This window comes from Dipteris shenzhenensis, chromosome 12 (assembly GCF_047967505.1).
Source record: "Dipteris shenzhenensis isolate YYH24624 ecotype China chromosome 12, Dip_SZ_1.0, whole genome shotgun sequence".
NCBI classification, from domain to species: Eukaryota; Viridiplantae; Streptophyta; class Polypodiopsida; order Gleicheniales; family Dipteridaceae; genus Dipteris; species Dipteris shenzhenensis.
The window spans coordinates 7,416,101-7,442,231 of NC_141607.1; the positions used below are offsets into that span (position 1 = coordinate 7,416,101).

Genomic DNA, 26,131 nt, shown 5'->3' on the forward strand with positions numbered 1-26,131 from the left:
CAGCTTGCCAAATATAGCTCATGCTAAGAAATATCAAAAAATAAAAAATTCATCAAGCTATCCCAAATGAAGATTATAATTAAAGATTATGTGAGACCATAAGGCCTCAATTTGCTAATTGGAGATCGTGGTGCTCTCTCTCAATTCTTGTATGGAATGATGGTTGTTGGCTTGACATCTTGCTTAGAGCTTAATCAAGTCATCAGGATGTGATTCATGGTCTTGTAATCAAGTCATAATGTGATTGATGGTGCTTTTGATTTCACAACTTACAATGGCCCCTTAAAGCCTTACAATAAAAGTGAGAAACAAGAGAGTTTACGGAAAGCGTGGCCTGGACGATGGAGCTGACACTGCTTGATAACGTTGGGTTTCGCGGAGTCCGAATCAAGCTGCGCTTCGACGACCGCAACATCCTTAGCTCCCAGCAACTAGATGATGGACTCTCCAACTCGTGGTTTTTCGTTGGTCCCCATCTTCAGTCCATGGCCGACCTTGCATCCGACATTGCCTCCAGTTTCCAGCTTTCCGAGACGTGCCCTTTTGGCATCTCGTTACGGGTACGTTCTCTTCTAAAGTTTACGCTTTTATGAAGGAACATGTTACTGTGATATGGTCGGACAACGTGGAGGTGAGGTGCTTTGAATGCCAGAATAAGGTTCAAGCTACAACTATGCATGCTACAGATTTTAGGCCGTCTGCTAGATGTTTGCATTTGCAGACAACCATGCGGTTACATCAGAAAACGGTAGAAGCTTCGGAGTACTATATTCTGAACCATCTGGGGTTTTCACTTAGAGTAAGGGAAAGTAATTACTCATTTGGTATATCCTTAGTGTGGAAATATAAATGAAGCCATCACAAACAAAGAGTAGGCGTTCAATATCTGAACTTTTACATTCACTATTTGTATAACGAAGGGGCCATTGTATGGCAGCAATAAATTTCCATATTGCCCCAACGCTGGGTCTCCTTTCTAAGTAATCGCCAAGCCTTGGAAACTTGATTAACCCACTATTCACTATAATGTTACAAGCCTCATTTTCGAAGGCCATGTGGCTTATTTTTTCAGCAATTTCGTGAGCTTTAAGTGCTAGCCGTGCTTCATGTTTGTGTTTGATTTTTATCCTTTTTGTTTTGACATTGTTTCTCGTCTGAGTGCATGTATATCATGTGTCCTATTGTCCTACTTTATACTTATATTGATAGTAGTGCATTAGGCTTACGGCCCATGTTGTGAGCCATGATTGAAGGAGGAAAGAATAGTTACACTAGTGATTCTAGGCAAGGGGTTTCAGTGCTCGTCAAGCATTTTTGTGTCATGAGACAGCTCCAAGGTCTCAAGTAGAATGCACTAGCTCTAGAAATAGAGCTTTTGTTAAGGCTAGGGCAAAGGGATGTTCAGAAATGTAGGGCTCAACTTGAGGCACATGCTGATCTAGGTTGGCACTAACACGTAGAGTGCTATAAAGGAAAGGGGTAGATGTCCTAACCCTAGCCCTAAAGGGGTTTGTATATATTCTACATTTTCAACTAAATCTAGTGTACAGTTAGTTATTTGTGGTGTGTGTTAGAAATTACCCAACAGAGGGTACGCATAGCAGAAGACTGATAGTATTGCCTAGGAGCTCACACAGTGTGCGTGTGGGGTGTGGAATCACAGACTCTTAACTTAATGTGCAAAGATGTGCAAGCCAGTAAATAGACAATGCTAAGAAACAAATATAGAAGAAACTCTTTATATTTCTGTCCGTCCACAAAGTAGGATAGGATACAATACCAAAAGGTTCTCCTACTAGATGTCAAGCACTTCTAGATCTTTGAGCTGGCGTGCTCCACCTCGAGCGTTTGTAGACTCGTGTTCTTCTCCACCTTACTGCCTGTCAATCAGCCTAGGTGGGCTGCCCCTGCCAAGCTTTTTCTGCAGCACACAGGTCCCCTTGGTCCTCTTGAATGTAGGCTCCAAGATAGCTGCTCCACTGCTCCAAACTGCTTGTGAATGGCTGCTCGAGAAGATGATCATCTCAGCAACCTTCTGCCCTAGAAGACAGTCTAGGTTCAGCCTCTCCCTGGAGCTAAGTCTGCAGCAATACCTCTCTCCTTCACTTCCTGTGTAGAGGCCCAAGGATGTTGGATATGCTGCTCCTTTCTGCTCCTCCCAAAGCTGCTTGGCTGGATGTGAAATGAGGCTTGAAAGTCGAGGCCTCTCCTTTTATAGGCCCCCAAGGGGCTATCATAAAACCGACCAGCCAGCCTTATCCTGGCCGACAAGCCTGGCTGACCAGTCTGCTTGCTGGCCGACCTGGTTGGCTGGTCCAACCAGCCCTATATAGGGGCCCTAGCCAGGCCCTTTTGGGCTGCTGCTAGGCTGCCCTTTGTTGCTGCTGGAGACCCTGCCGCAGGCTGTATACCTACCCATAGACCCCTGCTATGCTGTGCCATGCTGCAGCCCTTTGCCGGGCCATGTCTTACCCGTACCCATAGTTTTTTCCATACGTTACCATACGCATACGTATGATTGGAGTATGGTTCAGCCCCTAGGGTTGAAACATACGTGACCCTAATTTACTCAAAAACATTTAGAAAGATATACATTGTACACATTACATTGACATAGAGCTACAAACTTTCTCCAGAGACCAGAGTCATTTGGAATCTGGATTCTGATACATAGTGTCAATGATAGATCAATACTACGCCAAACATCATGATCAAAGGTAGTAGGTAGTAGAAACTTGGAAGTAGATTCTACACCAAAACATCATAGAAGAAAAGGCTGCCACGGTGTGGAAATAAAGCTGAAAATTGAAATGCATCACGTTTTACAACCGATGAGGCTCAAGCCTTAAGCTGCAGCCTCCATCCTCATCCTCATTCTCTTGCTAATCCTCATCCTCATCATCATCTGTATCAGTGCCATCCTCCTCCTCCTCCTCCTCCTCCTCCTCCTTGAGACCATCCTTGAGGCCAACCACGGCCCTGAGCCAAAGTTTGCCAATAGTGTACGGAGTACGGATTAGCAACGTACGGATTAGAATAGTGCTAAAAATGTGTTTTCCAAGGTTTTGGCCAGGCACAGAATCGATCCCCCCTCCCAAACAAAACAACCCCCCATGGGCCCCCCCCACACTCACACAACAAAAAAACCAAACCACACCCAAAAAACAAAAACCCACAACAAAACAAAACCGGGGGGAAAAAAAAACATACGGAAAGCCGTAAAGACGTCCGTACGGAAAAAATGTATATACGCGTACGGATGCAACTATGCCCGTACCCCTTCCGTACACTGCCCTGCAGCAGCCCGTACAGATCCGTACGTGTGGCTAAGGTCATCGCGCCTTCGTTCCTTATGGAGATGCTGCGCAGATTTGCTCTGCTCTGTCCTTGACAGTCACCTGGCCATTCTCTGCCAGATTTGCCCTAGAGGCAAGCTTCCTTCTGCTAGGTACTCTCCTTTCTCTGTGTGAGGTGCTGACCATGTGGCAGCCCCCTCCCTCTTTGTTTTCCTAGGTTCACCCCCCCCATGCTCTTCTCGTATGGGGACTTACAGATGGGGAGGTGACCATTCCAACAGTGTGCTCTCTAGCTGTGTCTTCTCTCCTCATCTCCACTCTTCTCCTCTTCTCTCTCCAGATTTGTTCACCGGCATTATTAAGACCTATAAAAATGTGGCTTCCCATTCTCATATGGTACATTAAACGGTTTAAAGTTAGGCCTTCCATTGTTTCAAAGCTTGAATATCTCCAAGCAACTCTTGATCATTTGTTGAATAATTTTTTTCGGTATCATTCAACTTTCAACTGTAGTAAGCGAGAATTGGTCTTCCGGCTATAATACTGCCTCAGTGGCCACATAACTTACATTTGTGATGACGAAGAAAGTTAGCCAACTGCTATAAGTCGTGGAAGGCTTGGAAAGAGGTGCAACGTGTGTCAAGAATTTGTCCATGTGAGAACTATAGGCCTAGCAAAGACCAACGAAAGAGCGGATCTCATGAGCTTGTGTGGTGGCAGCCGAGCTTGTGATGGCCTGAACCTTTTTCGGGTCCACAAATGTCCCAGATACTTAATCTCCATCAACCCAAACCCACTCTTTGTTGCATTTAACTAGAGCTTGTTGTCGTGCAATAACTGAAGGGCATTCTACACTCTTCCTTTAAATCCTGCCCTGCTGATGTACCCAATAAATACCCGCGACATCATTTTGGTGAATGTTGGCGGTGCACTCTTGAGACCGAATGATGACAAACTTGTAACGAGCTTGCTCTGTCCGGAATGGTGTGTTTGGTATGTTACGGACCTGAGGGTAGCCACTTTTCAGGTCTATCTTGGAAAAGCACTAGGCACCGTTGAGTCTCTCCCACAAGCATGCTCTCTTATCCTCTTTTTGTACAAAAAGTATGGGACCCGCGAATGTTGACGAAGATGGTCTGATTGGGACAATTGCTGCTCTAAGTCCCCCTCCATAGACCTGGAAAGTCAATAAGGAAACTTACTTGGAGGGGTGGAGTCGAGAATTAAGTTGATATGATGGTCCTCTGGTCTATTGGATGGAAGTTGAGGTGGTAGATCATCCTGGAGCATAATATCATGAAACTCATGGAGTAGACCGACCATGGCTTGCCCCAATTGTTGGAAACTAGGGATAGAATCACTCTAACCTCTTAACCTCTATGCGGAGTAGGAACAGCTCAGTCTCACTCACTCAATGATGCAGACCACACACTTGAACCTCACTCAATAGATAGACAACATATACAAGAGTGAGAATATGAGGAGGGAACTCAGATGTATTCCTCCACCAACCAAACAGTGGGCAAAACCTAGCTTAGGATGAGCACAAGATATCGAGCAAGGGGCTGGCTATGATCTGGAACTCTCCTATAAGTCTACTCCTGCTCCGCGCTGCCTCTTGGGGGCAAGGAGCCCTTTTATAGGGGGCTAGAAGGGCTGCCACTGGCCGAGTTTTCTGGCTGATCTAGGGCTAGCAGGCCGACCTGCTAGTCGGCCCCTTCCTGGCCCCATAGAGCCTGTTGGAAAGGTCACCTCCCCATCTGTAAGCCCCCATATGAGGAGAGCATGGGGGAGGGAGACCTAGGGCATGTGCCCAAAAGACTCATGGTGGAGAGGGGGCTGCCACATGGGCAGCACATGGGCTGCCATGTGGGCAGCACAGCAGCCTGGCAGAGGTACCTCAAGGACTGTGCATATGGGCTGGAACAGGCCCCTTACAGAGGTGCACAGGAGGGCGGACTGAGGCGACATATGGCGCAGCCAAGGCGCACACGTGTGGGCAATATAGGGTGCCAGAAAGGGGCGCAACATTGGCGGGTGTACCAGCAGCAGGGTCGGCCATCCTGGTTGAGCTGGTTGGGCTGGTTGGAGCCAGCCAACCCAGCCTTAAATAGGCAGACAGAAGAGGCTGGGACCCTGCCTTGGAAGGAGGGCTAAAGCTCTTGGAGTGTGGGCCAAAGGCCCTGGAAAAGAGGGCTCTAAAAGGGGCTGCCTACAGCAAGTATTCCCACAGACCAGGGTCGGCCCAAACAGACCCTGAAGTTGGCCAGTTTGGATCGGCTATTTTGAGTAGGGTCTTCCACTGTGCGTACCCTCTGTTGGTTCATTTCTAACATCCCTTGGGCAGCCTGTATAAAGGGCTACCAGGGGGCTGACTAGGGCTTACTGCCCTGCTTGGTATGGCCTCCCTCCAGCCTCTGTTTGCTACTTGTATCCAGCCCAAAACGGTTTTTTATCTAAGAATCATATGCCCCTTTGTCCCCACAAATTAGGGGCTCACAGATGGGTGCATTGATCTCTAACACCAATGGAGGAGCTAGCTGAACTACATTTTGTTGGTAGCGGATGTAGATAAGTGCATACACTACGCCCTTGCGGATAGCACGACCTGCCTGAATGTGGAATACTTCTATCCCTGCGGGATGATGGCAGGTTTAGGAAGACCTTCAACTATGGTGAAGGAATCCTACCGCCAATTGGGAACAGGTGAATGCTCATGAAACCACTGGCTCCCTAAAATCATGTCGCACCCCAACAAAGGTGTAATTTTAAAATCTTGCTTGAATGAGGCCTTTTGAACTGTTTGAGTGGCCTTATGTGTGATCAATGCACCTAATCTGGGTGTGAAACCGTCCACAACAAGCTGATGGGGTACTAGAGTGCACCCAATCTTCTTGGCTAGCTGCGGAGAGATGGCATCTTCGGAGCTCCCCATATCAAAAAGGACAATAGATTGCTGCCCGTTAAATGTGCCATATGCTCTCATAAGAGCTTTCTTATGTTCTTCGAGGTCGCCCTCCTTACCTTCGAACACCACCGATGGAATGGCATTCAAAGTAGGCAAGACTGAATTCATAGGTGAAGTCGGCTGGGTTGGATGAGCTACCGCAAGAAGGTGCTTTTGGGGCCTTCTCATAGCCCAACACTTTTGACAATCTTTCTTCTCGTGTGTTAGAATATGATGGCAATGGAAACATTATAAGTAACCTCTTGGATGCTTGCTTTAGCTTTTTCTTTTGAAGTCATTTAAAGATTGGACTCCTTTTTTGACCAGACGATTGCTGGTTATGTTTCTTTTGGTATTGATTGTTCTTCTGCAATGGGCCTTTACCCCTTGGGTTGGAGGGTTGCTGCGAGGCTTTGGCACCAGTTTGGACCTGCTTGGGTTTTTTTCCATTCATCTCATTGAGGGTAAGCACCCGCTCATAGCACCATCTATTAAAAGGGGTTTAGACACGCCGACAAAAGATTTTTGTTACCCGCGCAGCTTTGCAGGCCTTCCATGATTTACAACGGTTGGCCACTACAGCTCCAGTTATGAAAACTGGTATCATCCATTCCTGGTCATCATAGATGTAAGCAATGTGGTCATTGGGGCAGTTTTATAGCAGGAGGATAGGCTCGTGGCTTACTATAGCAGAAAGCTCAATGACTTTGAAAAGAATTTCTTGGTCTAAGACCGATTACTTGGAGTGATTTAGGCATTGAAGCACTGGAAGCTGTTCCTTTATGGACGGACTTTCAGAGTCTAAATGACTTCATTCTGAAGTGATTGGCAATCTCGATGGAGTCAAATATTTCAACAATGCGGGGGCATGATCGAATATGTCCTTGGAAAGAATAACCGCGTTGCCAACGCTCTAAGCAGGAAAGCATCCATTCAGACAGTTCAAGGGGCCTCTTTGCTCGAGATTCAAGGGAAATACCTTATTCTATGAAGACATAGTACGCGGATTCAATGGAGTTTGGCAATTAGTATCAGTTTGCCACGACTCTCGCTCCCAGCCATTACTCAATCCAAGATGGGTGGCTATTCTATAAGCATAGACTGTGCGCTTAGAGACAAGCAAGCTATTGTCCATGATGCCCACGACGCCCTCAGAAGTGGCCATAGAGGCCTCAATAACACATTTGAGAAACTAGAGCACTACTTTTACTGACAAAAAATGCAGAAGGATGTGTATAGTTACGTGCAGGGATGTCAAATATGCCAGAAAGTAAAAGTGTCCCATCAGAAGGCAGCATGCTTGCTTCAGCCCCTACCGATCCCAGAAGGTACTTTTCAAGCTCTTACCGATCCCAGAAGGTATTTTTCAAGACATCACGATGGATTTTCTTGGGACCTCTTCTAGCATCTGCAGGTACGCGAAACACTCAATGTCTAACCATTGTTGATTCATTTAGCAATTTTTCTATGCTTATTCGTTGTAAGCAAACGGCCAATGTAGAATACGTAACCCGCTTATTTATAAGGTATTGGGTATCCGATTGAAGGAACCATTACCACAGACATGGATTCCAAATTCACCGCATCTTTGGAGGGTCTTGTTTGAAAACTTCGACACCAAGCTCCAAATGTCCAGTGCATTGCATCTGCAAATTGATGGGCAATCAGAGGTATATAATCAATTGCACTAAAATCTACTGTCATGATGCGCAATCAAAGTGGGAGCAGTATCTTCCACTCGTACAGGCCATACTGAACCATACATATTCACTTCTCACCATTATGATCTTTCCATCTCTTGAAGCCAATAAAACTACGGAATCCATGGTAGAGATTACGGAGTCAATTGAAGATCGCCTCGCCAAAGCACAGGCAGCCTACATGTGCCAAGCAACAAGTCCCGTCGAGATGTTATTTATAAAGAGGATAATTGGGTTTATTTAAGGATTATCAAGCAAAGGTTGAAACAGGTGGGCAAGCGTTGCCCCAAGCTCTCCTTCAGAAGTATTGGACCCTTCCCCATCATTAAGAAGATCAATGATGTCTCCATGAAGTTGTGGCTTCTAGACAGTTGGACAATGCACAACATCTTTCATGTCTCGTGGTTGAAGCCTTATATTGGTCCGACATTTAGTGATATCACAGATAAGCAACAATCCGAAGTGATCATTGATGCCGAAGTTATCGGATTCTCCTCCACAAATGGAAGCATGGGTCAAGACAACGCATCCGCGTATTCTACACCAAGTTCTGAGATCAAGGGACCCATGAAGCGGTTTGGCTAGATGAAAGTTTCTTCTAGGAGCTCACATAGATATTGGCTGCCTACTTGGAGGCCATGCATTTACCGCCAAGTTAAGGAGGAGGGAATGTCCGTATGCCGTGAACCCATTGTGAACCCTAGTCGAGGGACAGTCAAGCACGAGCTACATAGGCCAATCTCTCAAGCCTTAGATCAGTCCTTGTTCACTAGTACCCACTGGAGAACTCAGTAGGTTAGTGTTTCCATCTTAGGGTTTGGTTAGGTCTAAGTCTCAGCCTAGGATAGGAGCCCAAAAGGGCCTCCCAAGGGTTGGATAGGTAGGAGCCCCAAAAGGGCCCCTTGAGGCAGCTCCACAGCAATAGGCTGCCCTTTTCCCCTCCCTAGGCAGCCTGGAGGGCTGGCATTTAAGGCCAACCAGCCGCCTGGCTGGTCGGCTGATTTATGCTAGTTGGGCCAGCCAACCAAGCCCTCCCAGCCCCCTATTTGTAGGGGGGCTTGCTGCCCTCAATCCTCACTCAGTCCCTCAGTAGTTCAGCCTCCTCTCCAGCCCAGGAGCAGCCTCTAGCCCCTCCAAAAGTCCCTGCAGGACAGCAGCATACTCAGCAGTCCCAAGTGTGAGGGTGTCCACGCAGCACCATAGCCGGGCTTGGAGTAGAGGTTTGGGGTTCTGTTTGAGGAGCTTTCCTTCTCCAGTTTTCAGCTCTTTCTTAGCTCTTTTCTCAGCTCCACATCTCTTAGCTTTCACACAGTTTTCTGAAGCTCCATATCTCTCAGATTTTGTCCTCCCTTCACCTCTCTCACTCACGCAGCTCCGCTGCATGCCTGGGGACAGCACAAGCCTTGTCTATAGCCTTGCACAATGGTCTACATCGACGGTGTGGGCAGCATTGGGCCTTGGTCATGGTTGGGTTTTTTCTCAGTCATTCAAGGGTCAGCTTTCAGTGTTTGAAGGGTCATCCTCGGAGTTGCATTCCGTGCTCTCTGAAGGAGTGTCATTTGTATTTCAGAGTTCTCAAAGTATAAAGCAAGTTCTTCCCTATTTGGGGAAGGAGGGCCTTTAGTGGTACAGGGACCCAATCTGGTGTCGTCTACATTTCTCTAACCCTAAAACTCCCTCTCTCTTCCTCTCCGTGGTGCATATGCATACGCCTCCAATAGGGTTTATAGAAGGTCTCGCTGCGATTACATGATCATTAACCGTTGCATGTTACAGTGATACAAGCCTTTCCTTAACCATTGCATATGTTGTGCTCTTGGCCAAGGCTGTGGGCTGCTTCGCAAACACCTCTTCCAAGAGGTCCCTATTCAGAAAGGCTGTTTTAATGTCCAAGTGATGCACTTGCCAACGCACCCATACACTTTATGGTAGTCATCCTTGGTGTGGGGCAATCTATGCCTGGGTTTTGATCATAGCCTTTGGCAACCAGCCATGTCATAGTAGCTAGTCCCTGCTATGCGTGATGGAGTTTATGGTTTTCAACCTTATGAGTGACTATCATGAGATTGAAATTGCACTATGTTGTGTTTTTAGAGGATGAGTTTGGGAATGTTCTTGGATTCATCTAGGTATATAGCCTTTGGCAACCAACCATGCTTTGTACCAACCAATGGTACCATAACCTTTGCGTTTAATTTGTATATCCACTTTTTTTCCAATTGCCTTTTTACCAAGAGGCAGATCCACCAAATCCAAGTGTGATTCTTCTGAATAGAATCTCTTTCAGCCTGCATGGCTGGCATCCAATGCACACTATCTTGTGCATCCAAAAGAATCAGGTTCATACACATCAAAGAGATTGCTAACCGAAGCTGAATCTGAAAAGTTGCTCTCATTAGTTTTTGAGTGTCTCTGTGTGTCTGGCCAGGAAGAGGAGCAGGAAGCGGAGAGTACGAAGCAGCCAATGTGGGACTGTTCTTACTTCATGCAAGGTTGAACCTTCCTGTGCGACAGCATCATCAACATCTTACTTAGTAATAGGATCAGCCATAGGCTGATTTGAGGCATCTGCAACTTGCTGTTTCTGCTGCAAAATCTGATTTTCAGCAGGTTTATCGGCTTTCACATCAAAAGATATGGGCTGCTACCCTTCAAACACATCAAAAGAACCATGATTTTGTTGTTTACTGAGCTCAGCAAGGAGCTGAGGCTGATCTGCATTTTCAGCAAAAATAGCGTCTCTACTAACAAAAAACTGCTTCGTGACTAGATTGTAAAGGTGGTAGCGCTTACTTTCTTTAGTATAGCACACAAAAATGCATTTGACAGATTTATCATCAAGCTTTCCCCTCATTCCCAAGGTACATGTGCATAGGCTAAGCAACCAAAAGTGTGAAAATAATCAACCTTGGGTTTCCTGTCATACCAAGCTTGAGAAGGTGTCACCATCTTCAATACCTGTTGGACAATGGTTTAGCACATGCTAGGCACACATAATTGCATCCATCCAAAATTGGTGTGGCATCCCCTTTGCTTTAACGATGTATTTGGCCACCTTCATGAGTAACCGATTTTTATGTTCAGCAACACCATTTTGCTTGGGAGTGTAACACACAGTGCATTCATGCGTGATGCCCTTCTCAGCCAAGAAATTTGCAAACTCATTTGACATGTATTCCCCCCCTCTGTCAAAATGTAGGATTTGCACTTTGCATCCTGATTGACCAAAGGAACGAATTGCTTGAAGACCATCAAAACTTTTGATATTTTCCTTGAGCGAACATACACAAGCAAACCTTCAAAAATCTTGAATTTTCTAGCAGCCCGAACCGCACTGTCCTTCTGTTGGAAAAGAAAATTTGTGCATTCTACCGATAATGGAACCCTCACAAACATGTTTTTAAGGAACTTCCAAATGTGGCAATCCATCAACCATGATATCTCTGTAGAGCATCAAGCTGCCATAGTTGACTCACTGAAAACCTGTTATGCCACAACTTCGCATCATGCATGGCAGAGGTAAGGACAATACAAGCAGTGTGTGACCACTTTTCAAAACGATGACGCTGAAACAGTCCACGATAGAGTACCAGACATTACCAAGGCATACTCATTTTCTCTATCTTGAACCGTGCACTTATCATCTCAAAAAATGACACGATATCCCCTTTTTGCGAAAGAGTGCATAGATAGCAAATTATTCTTGATCCCTGAAACAAATAAAATGTCATAAAGATGGAGATCAAAGCCATCAATGGCTGTAAGCAAGATCTCCCAAATTCCTCTAACAAGATAAGAAGAATTGTTGGCCCAGGAAATTTTCTTGCTAAAGCAGAAGACAATTTGTCAAATAAGTCTTTTCTTGACGTTATGTCAGTAGTCTTATCAACACTGAATGTGCATGACTCCCAAGAGGCATAATAACTGCAAGTAAAGAATGCCTAATCATGCTCTACAAAGTTGTTGGCAACATCATCCTTTTTTTGGCATCCGAATATGCTTTGGACACTTAGAGATGTGGCGACCTGGCTTCTTGTAGTAATGGCATTTTCTCTTTTTCTTGGGCTATCTGTGTGCTTCTTGTCCTTTCTAGACGACCGTCCTGCATCATGTGCTTTGGCTGAAAACCAGAAAACTTTGACTTCACTTTATACTTAGCAGCAAATGCCTGCTTTCCACCACACATATTAATTGACATGTTTTATGTGTGCGCTTCTCTTGTAATGGAAGTCCCACAAGCTCCTAAAATGGTGAGTGGGTTTGGATTACCTCTCAAGGAGAGATTGAGCGATGTGTGAAAAGGTCCGGTAGGAACTTGAAAGTAGTGCAGACAAGCTGAGCATCAGGAATAACTTCATTAATGTTCAGGAGTTGCTTCCTGAGATCCTGAATCTTAGTCGCATGGTTTGACATTGAGTCTCCTTCATGCATCCTTACTGAATCAAGCCCCATTTTAGAAATGAGACCCTTGTCTCATTGCAGGCTTGATACATGGCTTCCAAATTGTCTCACACATTTTTACAAGTCTGTAGGGATGTCATAGGGGTATGATGAACGTCTTCATTGAAAGTGCAATTAAAGGCCTGTGCATTTTGGGCATCCCATCTTCTCTGATTTGGTGTCGGTTGACTAGGTGCTTGGCATGGCCTAGCACGGCCAGTACCGTGACCAGCTCCTTGATTTTATGGAGGAGTGCCAAGAGCTATAGCTCCAAGAGGGGCTTCATCATTTGCCACAAAATCCCCCAGTCCTTTTGAAACCAAAAGATTCTTAATCATAAGCTCCAAAGAGAATAGTTGGTGCCATCCAACTTATTCTATTGAGTGAGGACTCTGAACACATCACTGGGATTTTGAGCCATCTTAGTTAAGTGCATAATATATGACCTCTGAAAAACTCACTTGTTGTGAATTAAATTTGACCATCAAAAATTGAATGCTCCATAAGCCAATGCTTGGCCAAAGTCTGGCTGAAACCAGACTTCTACGTGCAAATAAAAAACATGCAAATAAAAATCCCCTTAGCATGAGAGCCATGCAAACAATGGAGACAGAAATCCCCACACTCCAATGCAAACAAAAATGAGGCAAAACAGCAGTATCCTCTTCCAAAACAGCTCCAGAACAAGTGGAATCTGTTCAGGGCAGTAGTAGATGTTGCTACCAGATTGGGGTTTCCTGCAGGTACTTTAAAACAGGAGGCAGCCTGTATGAAGCCCTGAAAAAACAGTCCGCAGTTCTTAAAACGGATCTGGGAGAGATTCAAAGGCCTAAAAGCGGGTGTGTGACATATTCAAAACCCTGAAATCAGGGCTGTAATCACTCGAGAACAGGGCCCTTGATCAAATCAGTTGCAGCAGCTTGAAATCAGCGAGAAGTACTCCAAGAATGCATTGGGCAGATCTAGAGCAGCTTGAAGAGCTAGTTATTTTTGACCCGCATGCCGGTGTGTGTCTACTCAGTTGGTAAATGGTCTATTTGCTTCTTTGTCTTATGGTAGTTTATGTTTCTTTATGTGTGATTGTGTTTGTTTTTTGGTAAGTGAGGTCATCGCAGCCGTTTTGCAAAGCTAGAAAATCAAGGATTGCCCATCATTGAAATAGTGAATATTTCTCCCCTATTTTTACTTTCTTTTCCAAACCAGTCAAAAACCGCCAAAAACAGGTGCAGCCTATTGAAACAGGCCTGGAAATTGAGATTCTTCACAACAAAAGTGAAGTTTTTCACTATAGAAGTGCTTCCCGAGGATGGGGGACCTGCAAAGGAGCGTGAGGGGCAGCCTGCTCTGATACCAATTTGTGAGAGATGGAAGTGAGGTGCAGAACGGTGGAGGAGAAACAACAGATGTATTGAGAATGTGAGGCTAAAATGAAGTACAATGTATAAAGCCCTAAAATCCTAGGGTGTAACTCTAACTTGAGTTAAAAGCCTTACAAACAACTAACTCAACACCACTAACTATGGTTAAGGGGTAAAAGTCTCAACGAGGAAAAAAGTTCCCGTAACCTTATTACTAACCTAACATTGACCACTACCTTAATAATTTCAAAATCAAATGGCATCCATGCTACATCTTGTGGACATGCTTACTTCTATTTGTGTCTGTGTAAATTTTTTAATAAAGAAAGGAACTTTCTATTAATGCTTGGAGAAATCAACCATACAAGCTGACCATGGGAAACAAAATTAGGAAAATTGTCTGAAAGAAGATCAGCTTGTTTTTAGAGAACCGAGCTCACTGCCCAAGGAATCTCTAGAACAGGGGCTAACCGCCATGGATGACTATACAACCAATGAATCCCTCGCGGCGACATAAAAATATGAAAAGTGCTTGCAGGACAAGACTTGCGAAAGCGCTCTCGCCTTTCGGATGTCCCATGCTTCCTAGTGGTGCACAAGGTGTAGATGACATCCTACCAGATGGCGACATGGCGACAAAGTGGCCGCGGGTGGAACTCAGTGGTCACCCATCACTAGCTGCAGCGCGCATCCTAAATGTTCCATGCTGTAATATAAGCCATTGTCTCCCATACGCCATCCTCTAGAGAAGAAAGAGGACGATGGCGAGCAGGTGGGATCGCCTCATGTAGCTCAATCTTGTGGGTGCTCTGTCCATGTATCCTATAGGCTAGGGAGACCTCATCAATGTGGAAGGCATGGCCCCCCTCTGTCAACTAGACCGCCATGCCCCAAGTGAAGTCCCGCCGAATCTTTTGCATCCGAGCTACAATCCGAAGGGATTCTAGCCAAGTCCTTTGAGCACTAGGGCAGCTCCATAAGTAGTGCGGGATTGTCTCCAGAACTCTGTTCGTGCAGCGGTGGTATTGCCCGCCCACCTGCATCTGCTCCAGCCAAGGACCTATGGGTAAACCCTCGTGGGCGACCAGCTAGAAGAAATAAGGGATCTTTTGTGGCCTAGGTTGGACCATAATCTCTTCTAGAATCTAGATCTGATTAGCTGGGACACGTGCTGCTCAATGTCTCTTTCAAAGGAGTCCATGCCGATGCTTCCATTTGGAGCTGCCGTCCTATCTGTGTCATGTAAGAGAAGAAGGCCACCTCCTCCACTCGCTTTGCATGGCCTACTCTAGACGGCTAAAACCACTCTCCCGGATCCCACTGGACACGTCATGAAGGGGGTGGCTCTCCCAGAGCTAAAGGCACCATTAGGGGACATCCTAATCTAAGATGCTACTACCATGATCATTTGCCAATGAAGCGAATCTAGGCTCCCATCCATCTTTGGGGCTCCCTCGGCCACTGACTAGAGGAGCCCTCCCGCCCCCACTCTGAAGAAACTGCTTGGTCATTGCCTCGTCTATTCATAGTCCTCAAGATACCCATGTCCTAACAACTTGTTATCTGCCCAAGTCTGAAGTGCTTCCCACCATGACTCAGGGATGGCTGTGCCTATCTCTCTCATTCGTTGCCTCGCCCCTCTGAGACGAGAGATGGCTCTTAGCCTGACCTTTACCTCTGCTGGAAGCCTACTCCATGTCCCAAAAGAGCTGGTTGGGCCATTGTCCCACTGTATCCACCTCTTGCAAGTCTCTGCCAGATGCTGTAGTACAGGCTCTGCATCAATGGGGAGCCCTTCCCCATGAGAGGGGTGACACATCCCAGCACTCCTGAAACCCCTGATCTGCAAAATAACCACACACAACATCAGAACTGAGCAGGCTGCTCACCACCCAACCGTGACATCTACGGGATGTGATCCCGAATCAGAAGATGTCCCCCCGAGCCACGAGCTGAGCTACTGGCACGAACTCCCAATCAGATCCAAACCAGCCTGGTGTCCCATACCACCAGGTGGCGCTGTGAAGCCCTGGATCTGCCACTAGGCCTTGGGCTACGCTAAGATGCAGGCGCGCGTCCGCGACACAATCCAGGATCAGACCTAGCACCTGGGAACGAGACTTGCTCCCAGCTGCACACTGAGAACTGAACCCCCTGGGCCTCTTTTATAGACTCGGGCCCCGGCGCCAAAAATAGCGAAGACCTATAAATAGTTCGTACCCTTGCCACTCAACCCGAGAATCAAGCCTGCCTAGCTCTAAGCCTCCCCAGGCTAACCTGAGCTAGTTCTGTGTAACTAGTACACGTCAGATACCAATCCGTGCACATGACATACTCCCCCTCCTCTAAGAACTCACTCCTGAGTTCGCTAAGAAATCGGGAAATGTTCTTTGGAGGTTTTGTAATGTCTCCCATGTTGCATCCTCCTCAACACGATCCTTCCACTTAATCTTGTATTCCGTGATAGTACGATTTCGAATCTGTCTTTCACGGAATTTAAGAATAGATTCAGGTTTGTGAGGAATAAAAGTTAAATCTGTAACTTCTATAATCTCATGAGGAGAAACAATTTGATCATCTGCACCCAATACTTCTTTCAGTCTACTGACATGAAAGACTAGATGTACTTTAACATCAGGAGGCAATTCTAGTCGATATGCAACTGGTCCAATTCTTTTAATGACCTTGAATGGGCCACAGTATCTGGGGGATAATTTCGGAACCAAACCAGTACTTAGGCTCTTGGATTCCTTAGGAATTCTCAAATATACCATCGTTCCTTCAGAGAATTCCCTAGGTGAACGATGTCTATTAGCATAAAATCTGTCCCGATCTTGGGCACTTCTAATAGACTCCTTGGCAAACTGTAACATTTCCTGCATGTCTTGCAAGAAGTTCTTAGCAGCATCATTTTGAATCCCTTTTAATCCTACCATAACTGGTGACTTAGGTTGAAACCCGTACATAAGCATAAAAGGACTATAACCTGTACTAGAATGCTTTGCATTGTTGTAAGCAAATTCAATCATGGGTAGATAATCTTCCCATGAAGACTGTCTCTTAGATACATATGCCCGAAGCATGTCTTCAACCAACTGGTTGACCTTCTCTGTACTGCCATCGGATTGTGCATGATCTGAGGAACTCATACTTAGAGTAGTTTCCAACTTCTCAAATACAAGTGTCCAAAAGTTACTTGTAAACTTTGAGTCCCTGTCACTGACTATGTCAGATGGCAAACCATACAGCTTGAACAAGTGGTCCACAAACTCGTGAGCCAACTGAACAGCTGAAATAGTTGTTCTTGTAGGTAAGAATCTAGCCATTTTTGTCAAACGGTCGACTATGACCCAAATAGAGTCATGACCCTTGCGCGTTCGAGGTAAACCAGTAATAAAATCCATGGAAATACTTTTCCATTTATTACCTGGAATCTGTAATGGCTGTAATAAGCCCGCGCTCCTAAGGCGTTCAGCCTTAGTAACTTGACAAACTCGGCAACCTACCACATAGTTCTCTACAAATGCACGCATCTTAGGCCAATAAAAGGTATGCTTCACAAGAGACAGAGTCCTATGTATACCTGGATGTCCCGCACTAGGAGCATCATGACACTCCCAGAGAATCTTGGATTTTAGGTCCAGAACATCAGGCACACAAATCTTTTCATTCCGGAACAGCAAGCCGTTCCTAATCATCCACTGACCTCCCGCCGCCTGTATCCTAGGTGGCACAATCCCTGAGTCCTGGTCAACCATGGAATTCCCATCCTGGACTCTCTGCCAATAAGAACTGAAATGACTATCAGTTGCGTATAGCCCTCTCAAGGATTGAAATAGGTCTGAGGATATTTCCGTAAATGACAAAGCATTTACAAACTTAACTCGACTTAAGGCATCCGCCACACTATTCAACGAACCCTTACGATAACGTATTTCGAAATCAAAATCCTGCATTAACTCTGCCCATCTAGCTTTCCTTCCTCTCAAGTCTGATCCATCACACACATACTTAATTGACTGGTGATCAGTCAATACAAGGAACTTTGAACCATACAAGTAGTGTCTCCAAACCTTGAGAGCATACACTACCGCATAAAGTTCCTTCTCAAGTGTGGGCCAACGATACTGAGTGTCGTCTAGCTTCTTACTCTCAAAAGCTACAGGTCTGCCCTCTTGGAATAGAGCTGTCCCAATCGCATAATCACTCGCATCGGCCTCTAAAACATAAGGCCGGGTAGGATCGGGTAATGCAAGAACAGGTGCTTCCTTGATAGATAACTTCAAGGTTTCAAAAGCCTTGTTCATTTCATCATTCCAAGGGATCGGTTGAGTAGACCTGCGTCCACGACCTTTCAATATGTTGGTCAAGGGTACCGTGATTTGTGAATAATCACGGACTGACTTCCGAAGAAATACCGTAAATCCTAGGAAAGAACGAAGTTGTTTCACAGTCTGAGGGATATGCCATTCTAAAACCTTCTGGATACGATCCAGATCAATGCTAATACCTTCAGAAGAAATCTTGTGTTCTAAGTAAATGATCTCCTTCATACAGAAGTCACATTTACTCATCTTGGCATAAAGCTTATGCTGTCTTAGAACAAGTAAGACAACCCGAAGGTGTCCTATATGATCCTCAAGCGTTTTACTATATACCAAGATATCATCTAAGAACACTACAACAAATTTGCCCAGATAATCTCTGAACAAATCGTTCATCATCTGCTGAAAAGTAGCAGGAGCATTGGTCAAACCAAAAGGTAATACGAGGAACTCGTAATGACCATACCTAGTCCGGAATGCGGTCCTATCTATGTGTTTAGCATAGATACGGATTTGGTGATAACCCGTACGCAAATCAATCTTAGTGAAATACTTCGCTCCGGCCAAACGGTCTATCAAATCATCAGAACGAGGTAAAGAATAGCGGTTCTTAATTGTAACTTTATTTAATCGTTTATAATCTATACACATCCTCCAGGAAGAATCCTTCTTCTTTCTTAAGAGGACAGGTGCACCCCAAGGAGATTTACTTGGGCGGATATAGCCCATATTCAGGTAATCCTGAAGCTGGATAGCTAACTCATCCTCCTCTACCTGGCTCATCCTATATGGTGGTACACTGATAGGTTGAGCCCCTGGGACTAAGTCTATGCGATGATCTACTGCCCTTTCTGGAGGTAAACCTTCCGGCAGTTGAGCTGGGAATACGTCCTTAAAATTATCTAACAATGTTCTCAATTCTCGGTGTTCAAACACACTTAATTCATTTTTGTTAATTACCGAAACAATAAATGAAGAAAGTGGAATCAAAACACACTGATAGACATCATAATGAGAAGTGTTCAATATATTCCGAAGCTGCATCGCAGATACAATAGGCCCCTGAGAAGGGGTAATCTTATCACACTGAATACAAAATTGGGTGTCCTTGTCTACAAAAGAAAGCGTATGCTCCGTCCATCCGATCTGGATATTGTGGGTTTTAAACCACTCTATCCCGATCAGCAAGTCTACATGCTCTAGATGCATAACATAACATGTGAGAGCTCCCGTGTAGGCTTGAATCCGGATGGGAAGCGCTTCAACCTTGCGATCCCAAAACTGCTTCCCGGCTGGAAGCTGCACCTCGTAGGTGTGGTCGCTAGGTACTGTGGACAGCCCCATCTTCTGCACAAATTTGTAATTAACAAAATTGTGAGAGCTGCCCGGATCAAAGAGAATGTGAACCTGTTGGTTCCTAACTTCTCCATAAACTCGGAAAAGATCATGGGAACCAAACAACGAAGTATTAAAGGTACAATTACAAGAAAGGGGGCAGGTAATGACATTTACTGAAATACCTGTCATCGTAACCTGGTTGGCTCCCTTGGCTGCGGTTCGTGGACCCGCTTGGAGCTTCGGTCCTAGCACCAACTTTTGGTTCTTCCGCTTAGGACACTCATTCTTCGTGTGGCCCCGCTCCTCGCAATAAAAACACCGGCCCTCTTTCTTGAGCCTGAGAGTGCGAAGGAAACGGGCCTTACCATTCTTCGCAGGAGTTAAGCTTTTCCTGGAGGCGTTGTCCGTAGACTTCGTCTCCCCAATACCAGTTGCATGCTGAAAGAACTTGCGTTTGTTCTTTCCGCTGGTCTTGGTAACTGTGGTTGCCTTGGTACCGGCCATGGTATCATCATATATGCGCGCATATGTCATGGCCTCCTGCAATGTTGTGCACTTGTTATTCTTAATCTGTAACTTATAGGAGTCTGGCAAACCATCCACGAAAAAACCTAACAAGGTTACAGGATCCATTTTAGTGGCCCTGGTTTGCAGATCCCTAAATCTTTGAAGATAAACTTCAAAAGTTAAATTCAATTTTGACATATCGAGGGCCTTGAGTTTGCCGACGATATCGTAGTCATCTTCCTTCTTCAGGAACTCCTTCTTGAAGATACCCTCAAATTCTGTCCAAGTATCAGGCTTAGGCTGAAGTTCTTTCCACCAAAGCAAGGCTTTACCTGACATAAACCCTGCTGCTAGCTGAATCTTTTTCTCATCTGGATAGGGATGAAATTGGAAGTGTACTTGCCACTTGTGCAACCAAGTGTCAACCACCTCCTTTGTTCTTGATTTTTGGTCACCTGGAAAGGGATCCGGAGTGATATTCGGGCCTAGCACGGAAGCCATGGCATCCACATGCGTGAGTGCCTGAACCGTGCTAGCCAGAAGAGTCAAAGTTGCTTGTATCCCTTGGAGTTGCTGTGTCAACCCCGATTGATTAGCGTTGACCTGCTCAAATTTACCATCCAGAGCAGTCGTGAACTCACTGAAGGCTTTCTTAGTTATCAGGTCGTCATAGAGACCCTGATCATCCTCTCCCACTGGAGTGTAATCTAAGTCCTGCTCTCCCATAGCGAACTCGGGATTTGGAGCATCAGACATGGCTGAAATCTGATTTGATTACAAACTGAGAGAAATAACTGGGAGAATCGAAGCTGGAAGGAGAAGAGTAGAGGAAAGAAACCGTCCCTCGAAGATGTGACGAAATCAGAGAAGCTGGCTGGAAAAGAGATGCCGTAAACTGACGATCAGCTTGCGTAGGTGATGGTTTCTTTCTGCTGGTCCGCTGCAGGCCGTACAGTACGGAAAATCTGCTGCTGTTGCAGCCGTTTCTTGGAGGCGAATCTCAGGCAGAGGCAGGACGCAGAGCTGCTGCTATTGCAGCCGTATCTAGATGGCGGAACTCTGGTAGGGGCAGGCCTTTCTTGCGCTGTCTAGCTTGAGACTATGGCTGGACTTGAGATCTCGCCAGGCTTTATAGAAGGTAGTGCAGCTATTCTGGAGGCTATGCTTTCTAGGAAAGCCTAGCCACGCTTTCCAGAAAAGCTTGCCTCCCAAAATTGGAGGTTTGAGGCTAAATTTAGCATGCACACCCTCCAGTCTTGAAGGGTCGATGCTTTTTCTGCCCCACCTTCAAAGTTTGGAAGGTGGTGCTTTTTTTTGCACCTCAGCCACCCCTAGCAGCTACTGGCCGTACCCTGTTCAGCCTGGCGCACCCCCTGCCTGGGCCGAATCCTGCACCAACTGATGGCGCACTCCTCGGCCTCACCTACCAGCGACACCTACCTCTGTGCAGCCCTGATCAGCATCCCGATTCCATCTCCTACCTAACAGCCCTGTTTCGCCTCTCTTCCAATTCTCTCCACACTCTCCTAGCTAAAACTTCACTCCCTCTCTCACTTAGACCCTTCAGCAATTTCGAAATCAAGTCTCTCCTTTTTCCTGCCTTTTCCAGATATTTCTTCACCCCTTCTACCCCAGGTAGACAGCAAAAAACGCAGCAGGAAATCTCGAATTTTAGGGCATACCTGGAAGAGAAATCCGTCAAATTTCTCGCATCAGAAGTTCCTACCTCAGGAGTTGGCTCTGATACCAACTGACACATCCCAGCACTCCTGAAACCCCTGATCTGCAAAATAACCACACACAACATCAGAACTGAGCAGGCTGCTCACCACCCAACCGTGACATCTACGGGATGTGATCCCGAATCAGAAGATGTCCCCCCGAGCCACGAGCTGAGCTACCGGCACGAACTCCCAATCAGATCCAAACCAGCCTGGTGTCCCATACCACCAGGTGGCGCTGTGAAGCCCTGGATCTGCCACTGGGCCTTGGGCTACGCTAAGATGCAGGCGCGCGTCCGCGACACAATCCAGGATCAGACCTAGCACCTGGGAACGAGACTTGCTCCCAGCTGCACACTGAGAACTGAACCCCCTGGGCCTCTTTTATAGACTCGGGCCCCGGCGCCAAAAATAGCGAAGACCTATAAATAGTTCGTACCCTTGCCACTCAACCCGAGAATCAAGCCTGCCTAGCTCTAAGCCTCCCCAGGCTAACTTGAGCTAGTTCTGTGTAACTAGTACACGTCAGATACCAATCCGTGCACATGACAAGGGGCCTAAGAAAAGATCCAATGATGAGATTGCTACCACTGTCCACCTGTGCGTGGGGTATTCTTGAGAAGCCCCTGCTGAAGGAGGAGCTTCCAGGGCTTTGCACTTGGGGTGAGTCCTTGCACGCTCTGCTCTGCATCTCCGGATCAATGATGCCCAAACCTCCTTGTGCCTGTGGCATGATCACTGTCTGCCATGCAACTTGGGCTTATAGGTCGTGGCGAGAAGGACCTGGCTGGCCACTAAAGCTCTGCCCGCTAGGGAGAGTTTGGCCAAGCTCCAATACAGAAGATTGCGCTGAAGGCTCTCTAGAACTGGGACGATTTGCTGCTCTATTGAAATATCAATACCACCTAGCAGCCAAGATACCTCGTTGTCTGTCCTCGCGGAATCCACCGAAAGCCAAAGGCTACTCTTGGACCTCTTGGACTTGCTCTGTCCCTGTGAAGAAGCCAATAGATTTGGTCCATTTGATGTGAGCCCGAGAGGCCTTGCAACATATAGCCAAGGTTTCCCTGACTGTCTCAAGGCTCGTCGCTGATCCCTCCAGATACAAGGCGGTGTCATCTGTGAACTCTGAAGCTAACAACTCCTCCTCTTGCTGAATGAGAGGCCTTATCCTGATCAAGCTTGTAGCATGATCCAATGCCTCAGCTACAAAAAGATTAAGGAAGGAGGCAAGGGGGCAACCCAGTTGTAGCGAACAAGAAAGTGAAAGGGCCTCTCCTGTGTGAGGACTGACTAGAACTCCTTGCATATAGAGCTGAAACCCCTCTAATCCATTAGTCTGAGAAGCGCAATCTGTGCATAGTTCCCTTTAGGAAGGACCACTTCACCCTGTCGTAAGCCTTCTCAAAATCTAAGAGAAGGATAGTTAGAGGCTACGACTCTTCTCGAGACCAATGCACCGCCCCCCAAAAGGTGAAGCATCCATGATGCTGAGCTCCTGAATGAAACTTGTCTACGTGTCGTGAATGATGTCCGAAAGGGGGGTCTCAACCGCAAGCTCAAGACCTTGGCTAAGATCTTATATGTGGTATCCAGTAAGGTGATCAATCTTCACTGGCGAATCTCTGACCTGTCCCCCTGCTCGGGATCAAGAAAATCCAACTCTGACTCTAGGACTGAGGGAGTGAGCTTGAGTCGAAGGTCTCTTGGCAAGCCAGCTCCAGTGGGGTGCGAATAAGCTCCCAAAAGCTTCGAAAGAAGGCTGGGGTCAAGCCGTCGTCTCCAACGACTAGTGTCGAAATTGAAATGCAAATCGCCTACCACGATTGATGTTCGAGTAATGAAACCGGCCTCTAATCACTCAGAGGGCAGTGAAACTAAACCTTTAACCACTTCAGCACTTATTTACAGCTCACAAAGCATATATCACAACCATTAACCATTGCATGATCACCATTTGGCATTTACCTATTTGTTCACAAACAAAACCACTAAAAAAGGGATGGAGGCTAGAATGCCCCTGCTCAACAAACATAGACAAGTGCACCTGATTGGCCCCAAACACCGTGGCGCCCCTTTCGGTATTTCTTTATATTTCACAGCGAAATGATTACAAGTTGCATCTGGGAGACCTTCCCTGCAATTGAGCACGCAGCCCCAATTCACTAAGCCTTCGCAAGGCTTTCAAGCATAGAACACCATCACATAAGTGCATTTAACCCATAGGCTCAACCCAAAGGCATTCTCTTTTCCGAGTGCAATTCCAAGTCCTCAATCGCCAAGAGGACATAGTAGCCAATGCCCAATTGCATTCTCAGCCAAAGAGAAGTGCAAAGGCATGAAGAAAGAGCATTTACAAGAGCCGACCAGCAAGAATTCCACTGAAAAATGCGAAAAGAAGCACTTCTGTCGTGAAGAAATGGGAGTTCTTGGGCTTAAAAGAAGCGTGCTTCAGAGAGGAATGCATTGAGAAGGTTTTGGAGAAGTTTCATTGCCGGAAAGTCCTCCAAAACTGAGAAAAACTAGTCAACCAGCGCGTGGGACCACTTGAAATTCAACAGAAAGCTGTAGCTTTGCAAGAGGAGAGGCCCAAGAGGCGGTAGAAGCAAAAAGGTCCAGAAAAAGCCACTTTTGCAAATTCGACCAGCAAAAGAAGTGCTCACCTCTGCCCGTTCTACCAAACGCACGGAGGGAAAAGCATATCATTACGAAGGGGAGGCAGAGGGGAAGCCATCGGGCCAAACGGAAGTCGAGGAATCCAAACGGGTGAGGAGTTATGAAGAAAAACGGAATTCAGCTGAAGAAGGCTGAAAAACCAGTCCAAAATCTCAACAAAGGGAGAAGATGAGAGAGAAAACCACACATGTGAAGTTTAGAAGGCCCAGGAAGGTCCAGGAATGACAAAGGAGCATGTAGAAGGCACTAGAGCCACCTGGAACTCTAGGGGGGCCACTTAAGGTACATGGCCCTCTAGGGGGGCCTAAGAAAAATGCCACATCATCATTTTCCAACAACTACTCTTTTATTTTCCTTGGAATGCCTTTGGGCCTAGGGATTAATTATGCTTATGTGCTAGGCACCATGCCGCGTTTGATTACACATTATTAAGCCCATGCTTGGACTTTTAAAACCAAAGTTGTCATGGTCTTGTAGTACATTAAAGTACTTAGAATTTCACGCCCCCGTGACATACCCCTTTCTTGGAACAGCAAACCACAGTTTGCTGCCCCAAAACACAGGAGTGAGCATGAAATATAGCATACAAGAGTATATAAGAAAGCCGCAGCTATAGTATACGGAGACAGTGAAAATATGGCTAGGGGAGGCATGCATCTATCCATATACACTGCTCAAAATCTATGTGATCCTCGGCGATCAATAGTCAAGACGCATCAATATCATGAAGTCTCACAGCAGAAATACTGTCAGCTCAATATCTCGTATGAAACATACAGTGTCATCAAACGACCTCCCCGTCTGTACTGAGGGAGTGGAGGTGCTACCTTTCTCTCGAATACCAGGTAATGCTCCAAACGCTCGCTCTGCTGAACTACCTGTAGGAGCCCGGACCGCAGTCGGCTCTAATTGAAAAGCATCAAGGTAAAGCTGCAATATCCCAGGTGAATTCGCCAGTTCACCTTCCTCCATCCATTTCGCATCAAGTGATGGGTAATTTTGAAATTTTACCAAGTAGCGACGGATAACTTTACCCTTGAGCTTTCTATCTCTGTGTGCCAGAATCTGCTATGGGACCAGAAGTTCATCCTGTTCTTCCACTTCAGGCTGTACCTCATTACGTAAATCCTCGGGAATATCTCCATGATATTGCTTTAATAAGCTCACATGAAAGGCATTATGTATCTTCCAATGCGGAGACAACTTCAGCCTGTAAGCTACCTCGTTTATCTTTTCAGAAACTTGGAAAGGACCATAGTAACGCATGTTCAGCTTTGTGTACAACCTTTCCTTGCTTTTCTTATTTTTACGTGGAAGATCAAACACAAAATCCATAGCTATGCTTTGCCATGGTCTATCCGGAATTGGCAAAGGGTCAAACGACCCAGGTGCCTTCTGCCTGTCAAACTTTACTTTCTGACAAACCATGCATGTTCTCACATATTCTTCCACATCTTTCCTCAAAGATGGCCAATAAAAGTATTGCTCCACTGCTGTAATTGTTGCTGTAATTCCCCTATGTCCTGCATATGGAGGAGCATGACTTTCCATTATGACTTTCTGTCGCATCTGATCAGTGACACAGAGTCGTCCATGCATCAAAATGAAACCCTCTTTCAACATATAGTGATCATGCCTTTGACCATCAGAAAGCTGATCATAAATAGTGGAAAAATCAGTATCATTAACATAGTGATCTTTCATCACATCTAACACATTGTTGTAAGCAATGCTCACTGTTGACACACTGGGTTTCTTGGAGACTGCTTCAGCCTGTGGTTTCCTGGAAAGTGCATCAGCCACGACATTTTTGTTACCCGGCA

At 46.0% G+C, this 26,131-nt stretch overlaps 1 protein-coding gene across 3 annotated transcripts in view; it reads left to right on the plus strand.

Moving 5' to 3' along the window:
- Positions 1-231: 231 nt before the first annotated feature.
- LOC147895753 (sphere organelles protein-like protein) overlaps positions 232-26,131 on the plus strand; it is a 206,801-nt gene continuing 180,901 nt past the window's right edge. For all 3 annotated transcript variants that reach the window (XM_087382373.1, XM_087382374.1, XM_087382375.1), the window contains exon 1: positions 232-560. In XM_087382373.1, coding sequence (XP_087238499.1) covers positions 342-560 — 219 coding nt within the window. In that variant the 5' untranslated portion in view covers positions 232-341. The remainder of the gene's footprint in view (positions 561-26,131) is intronic.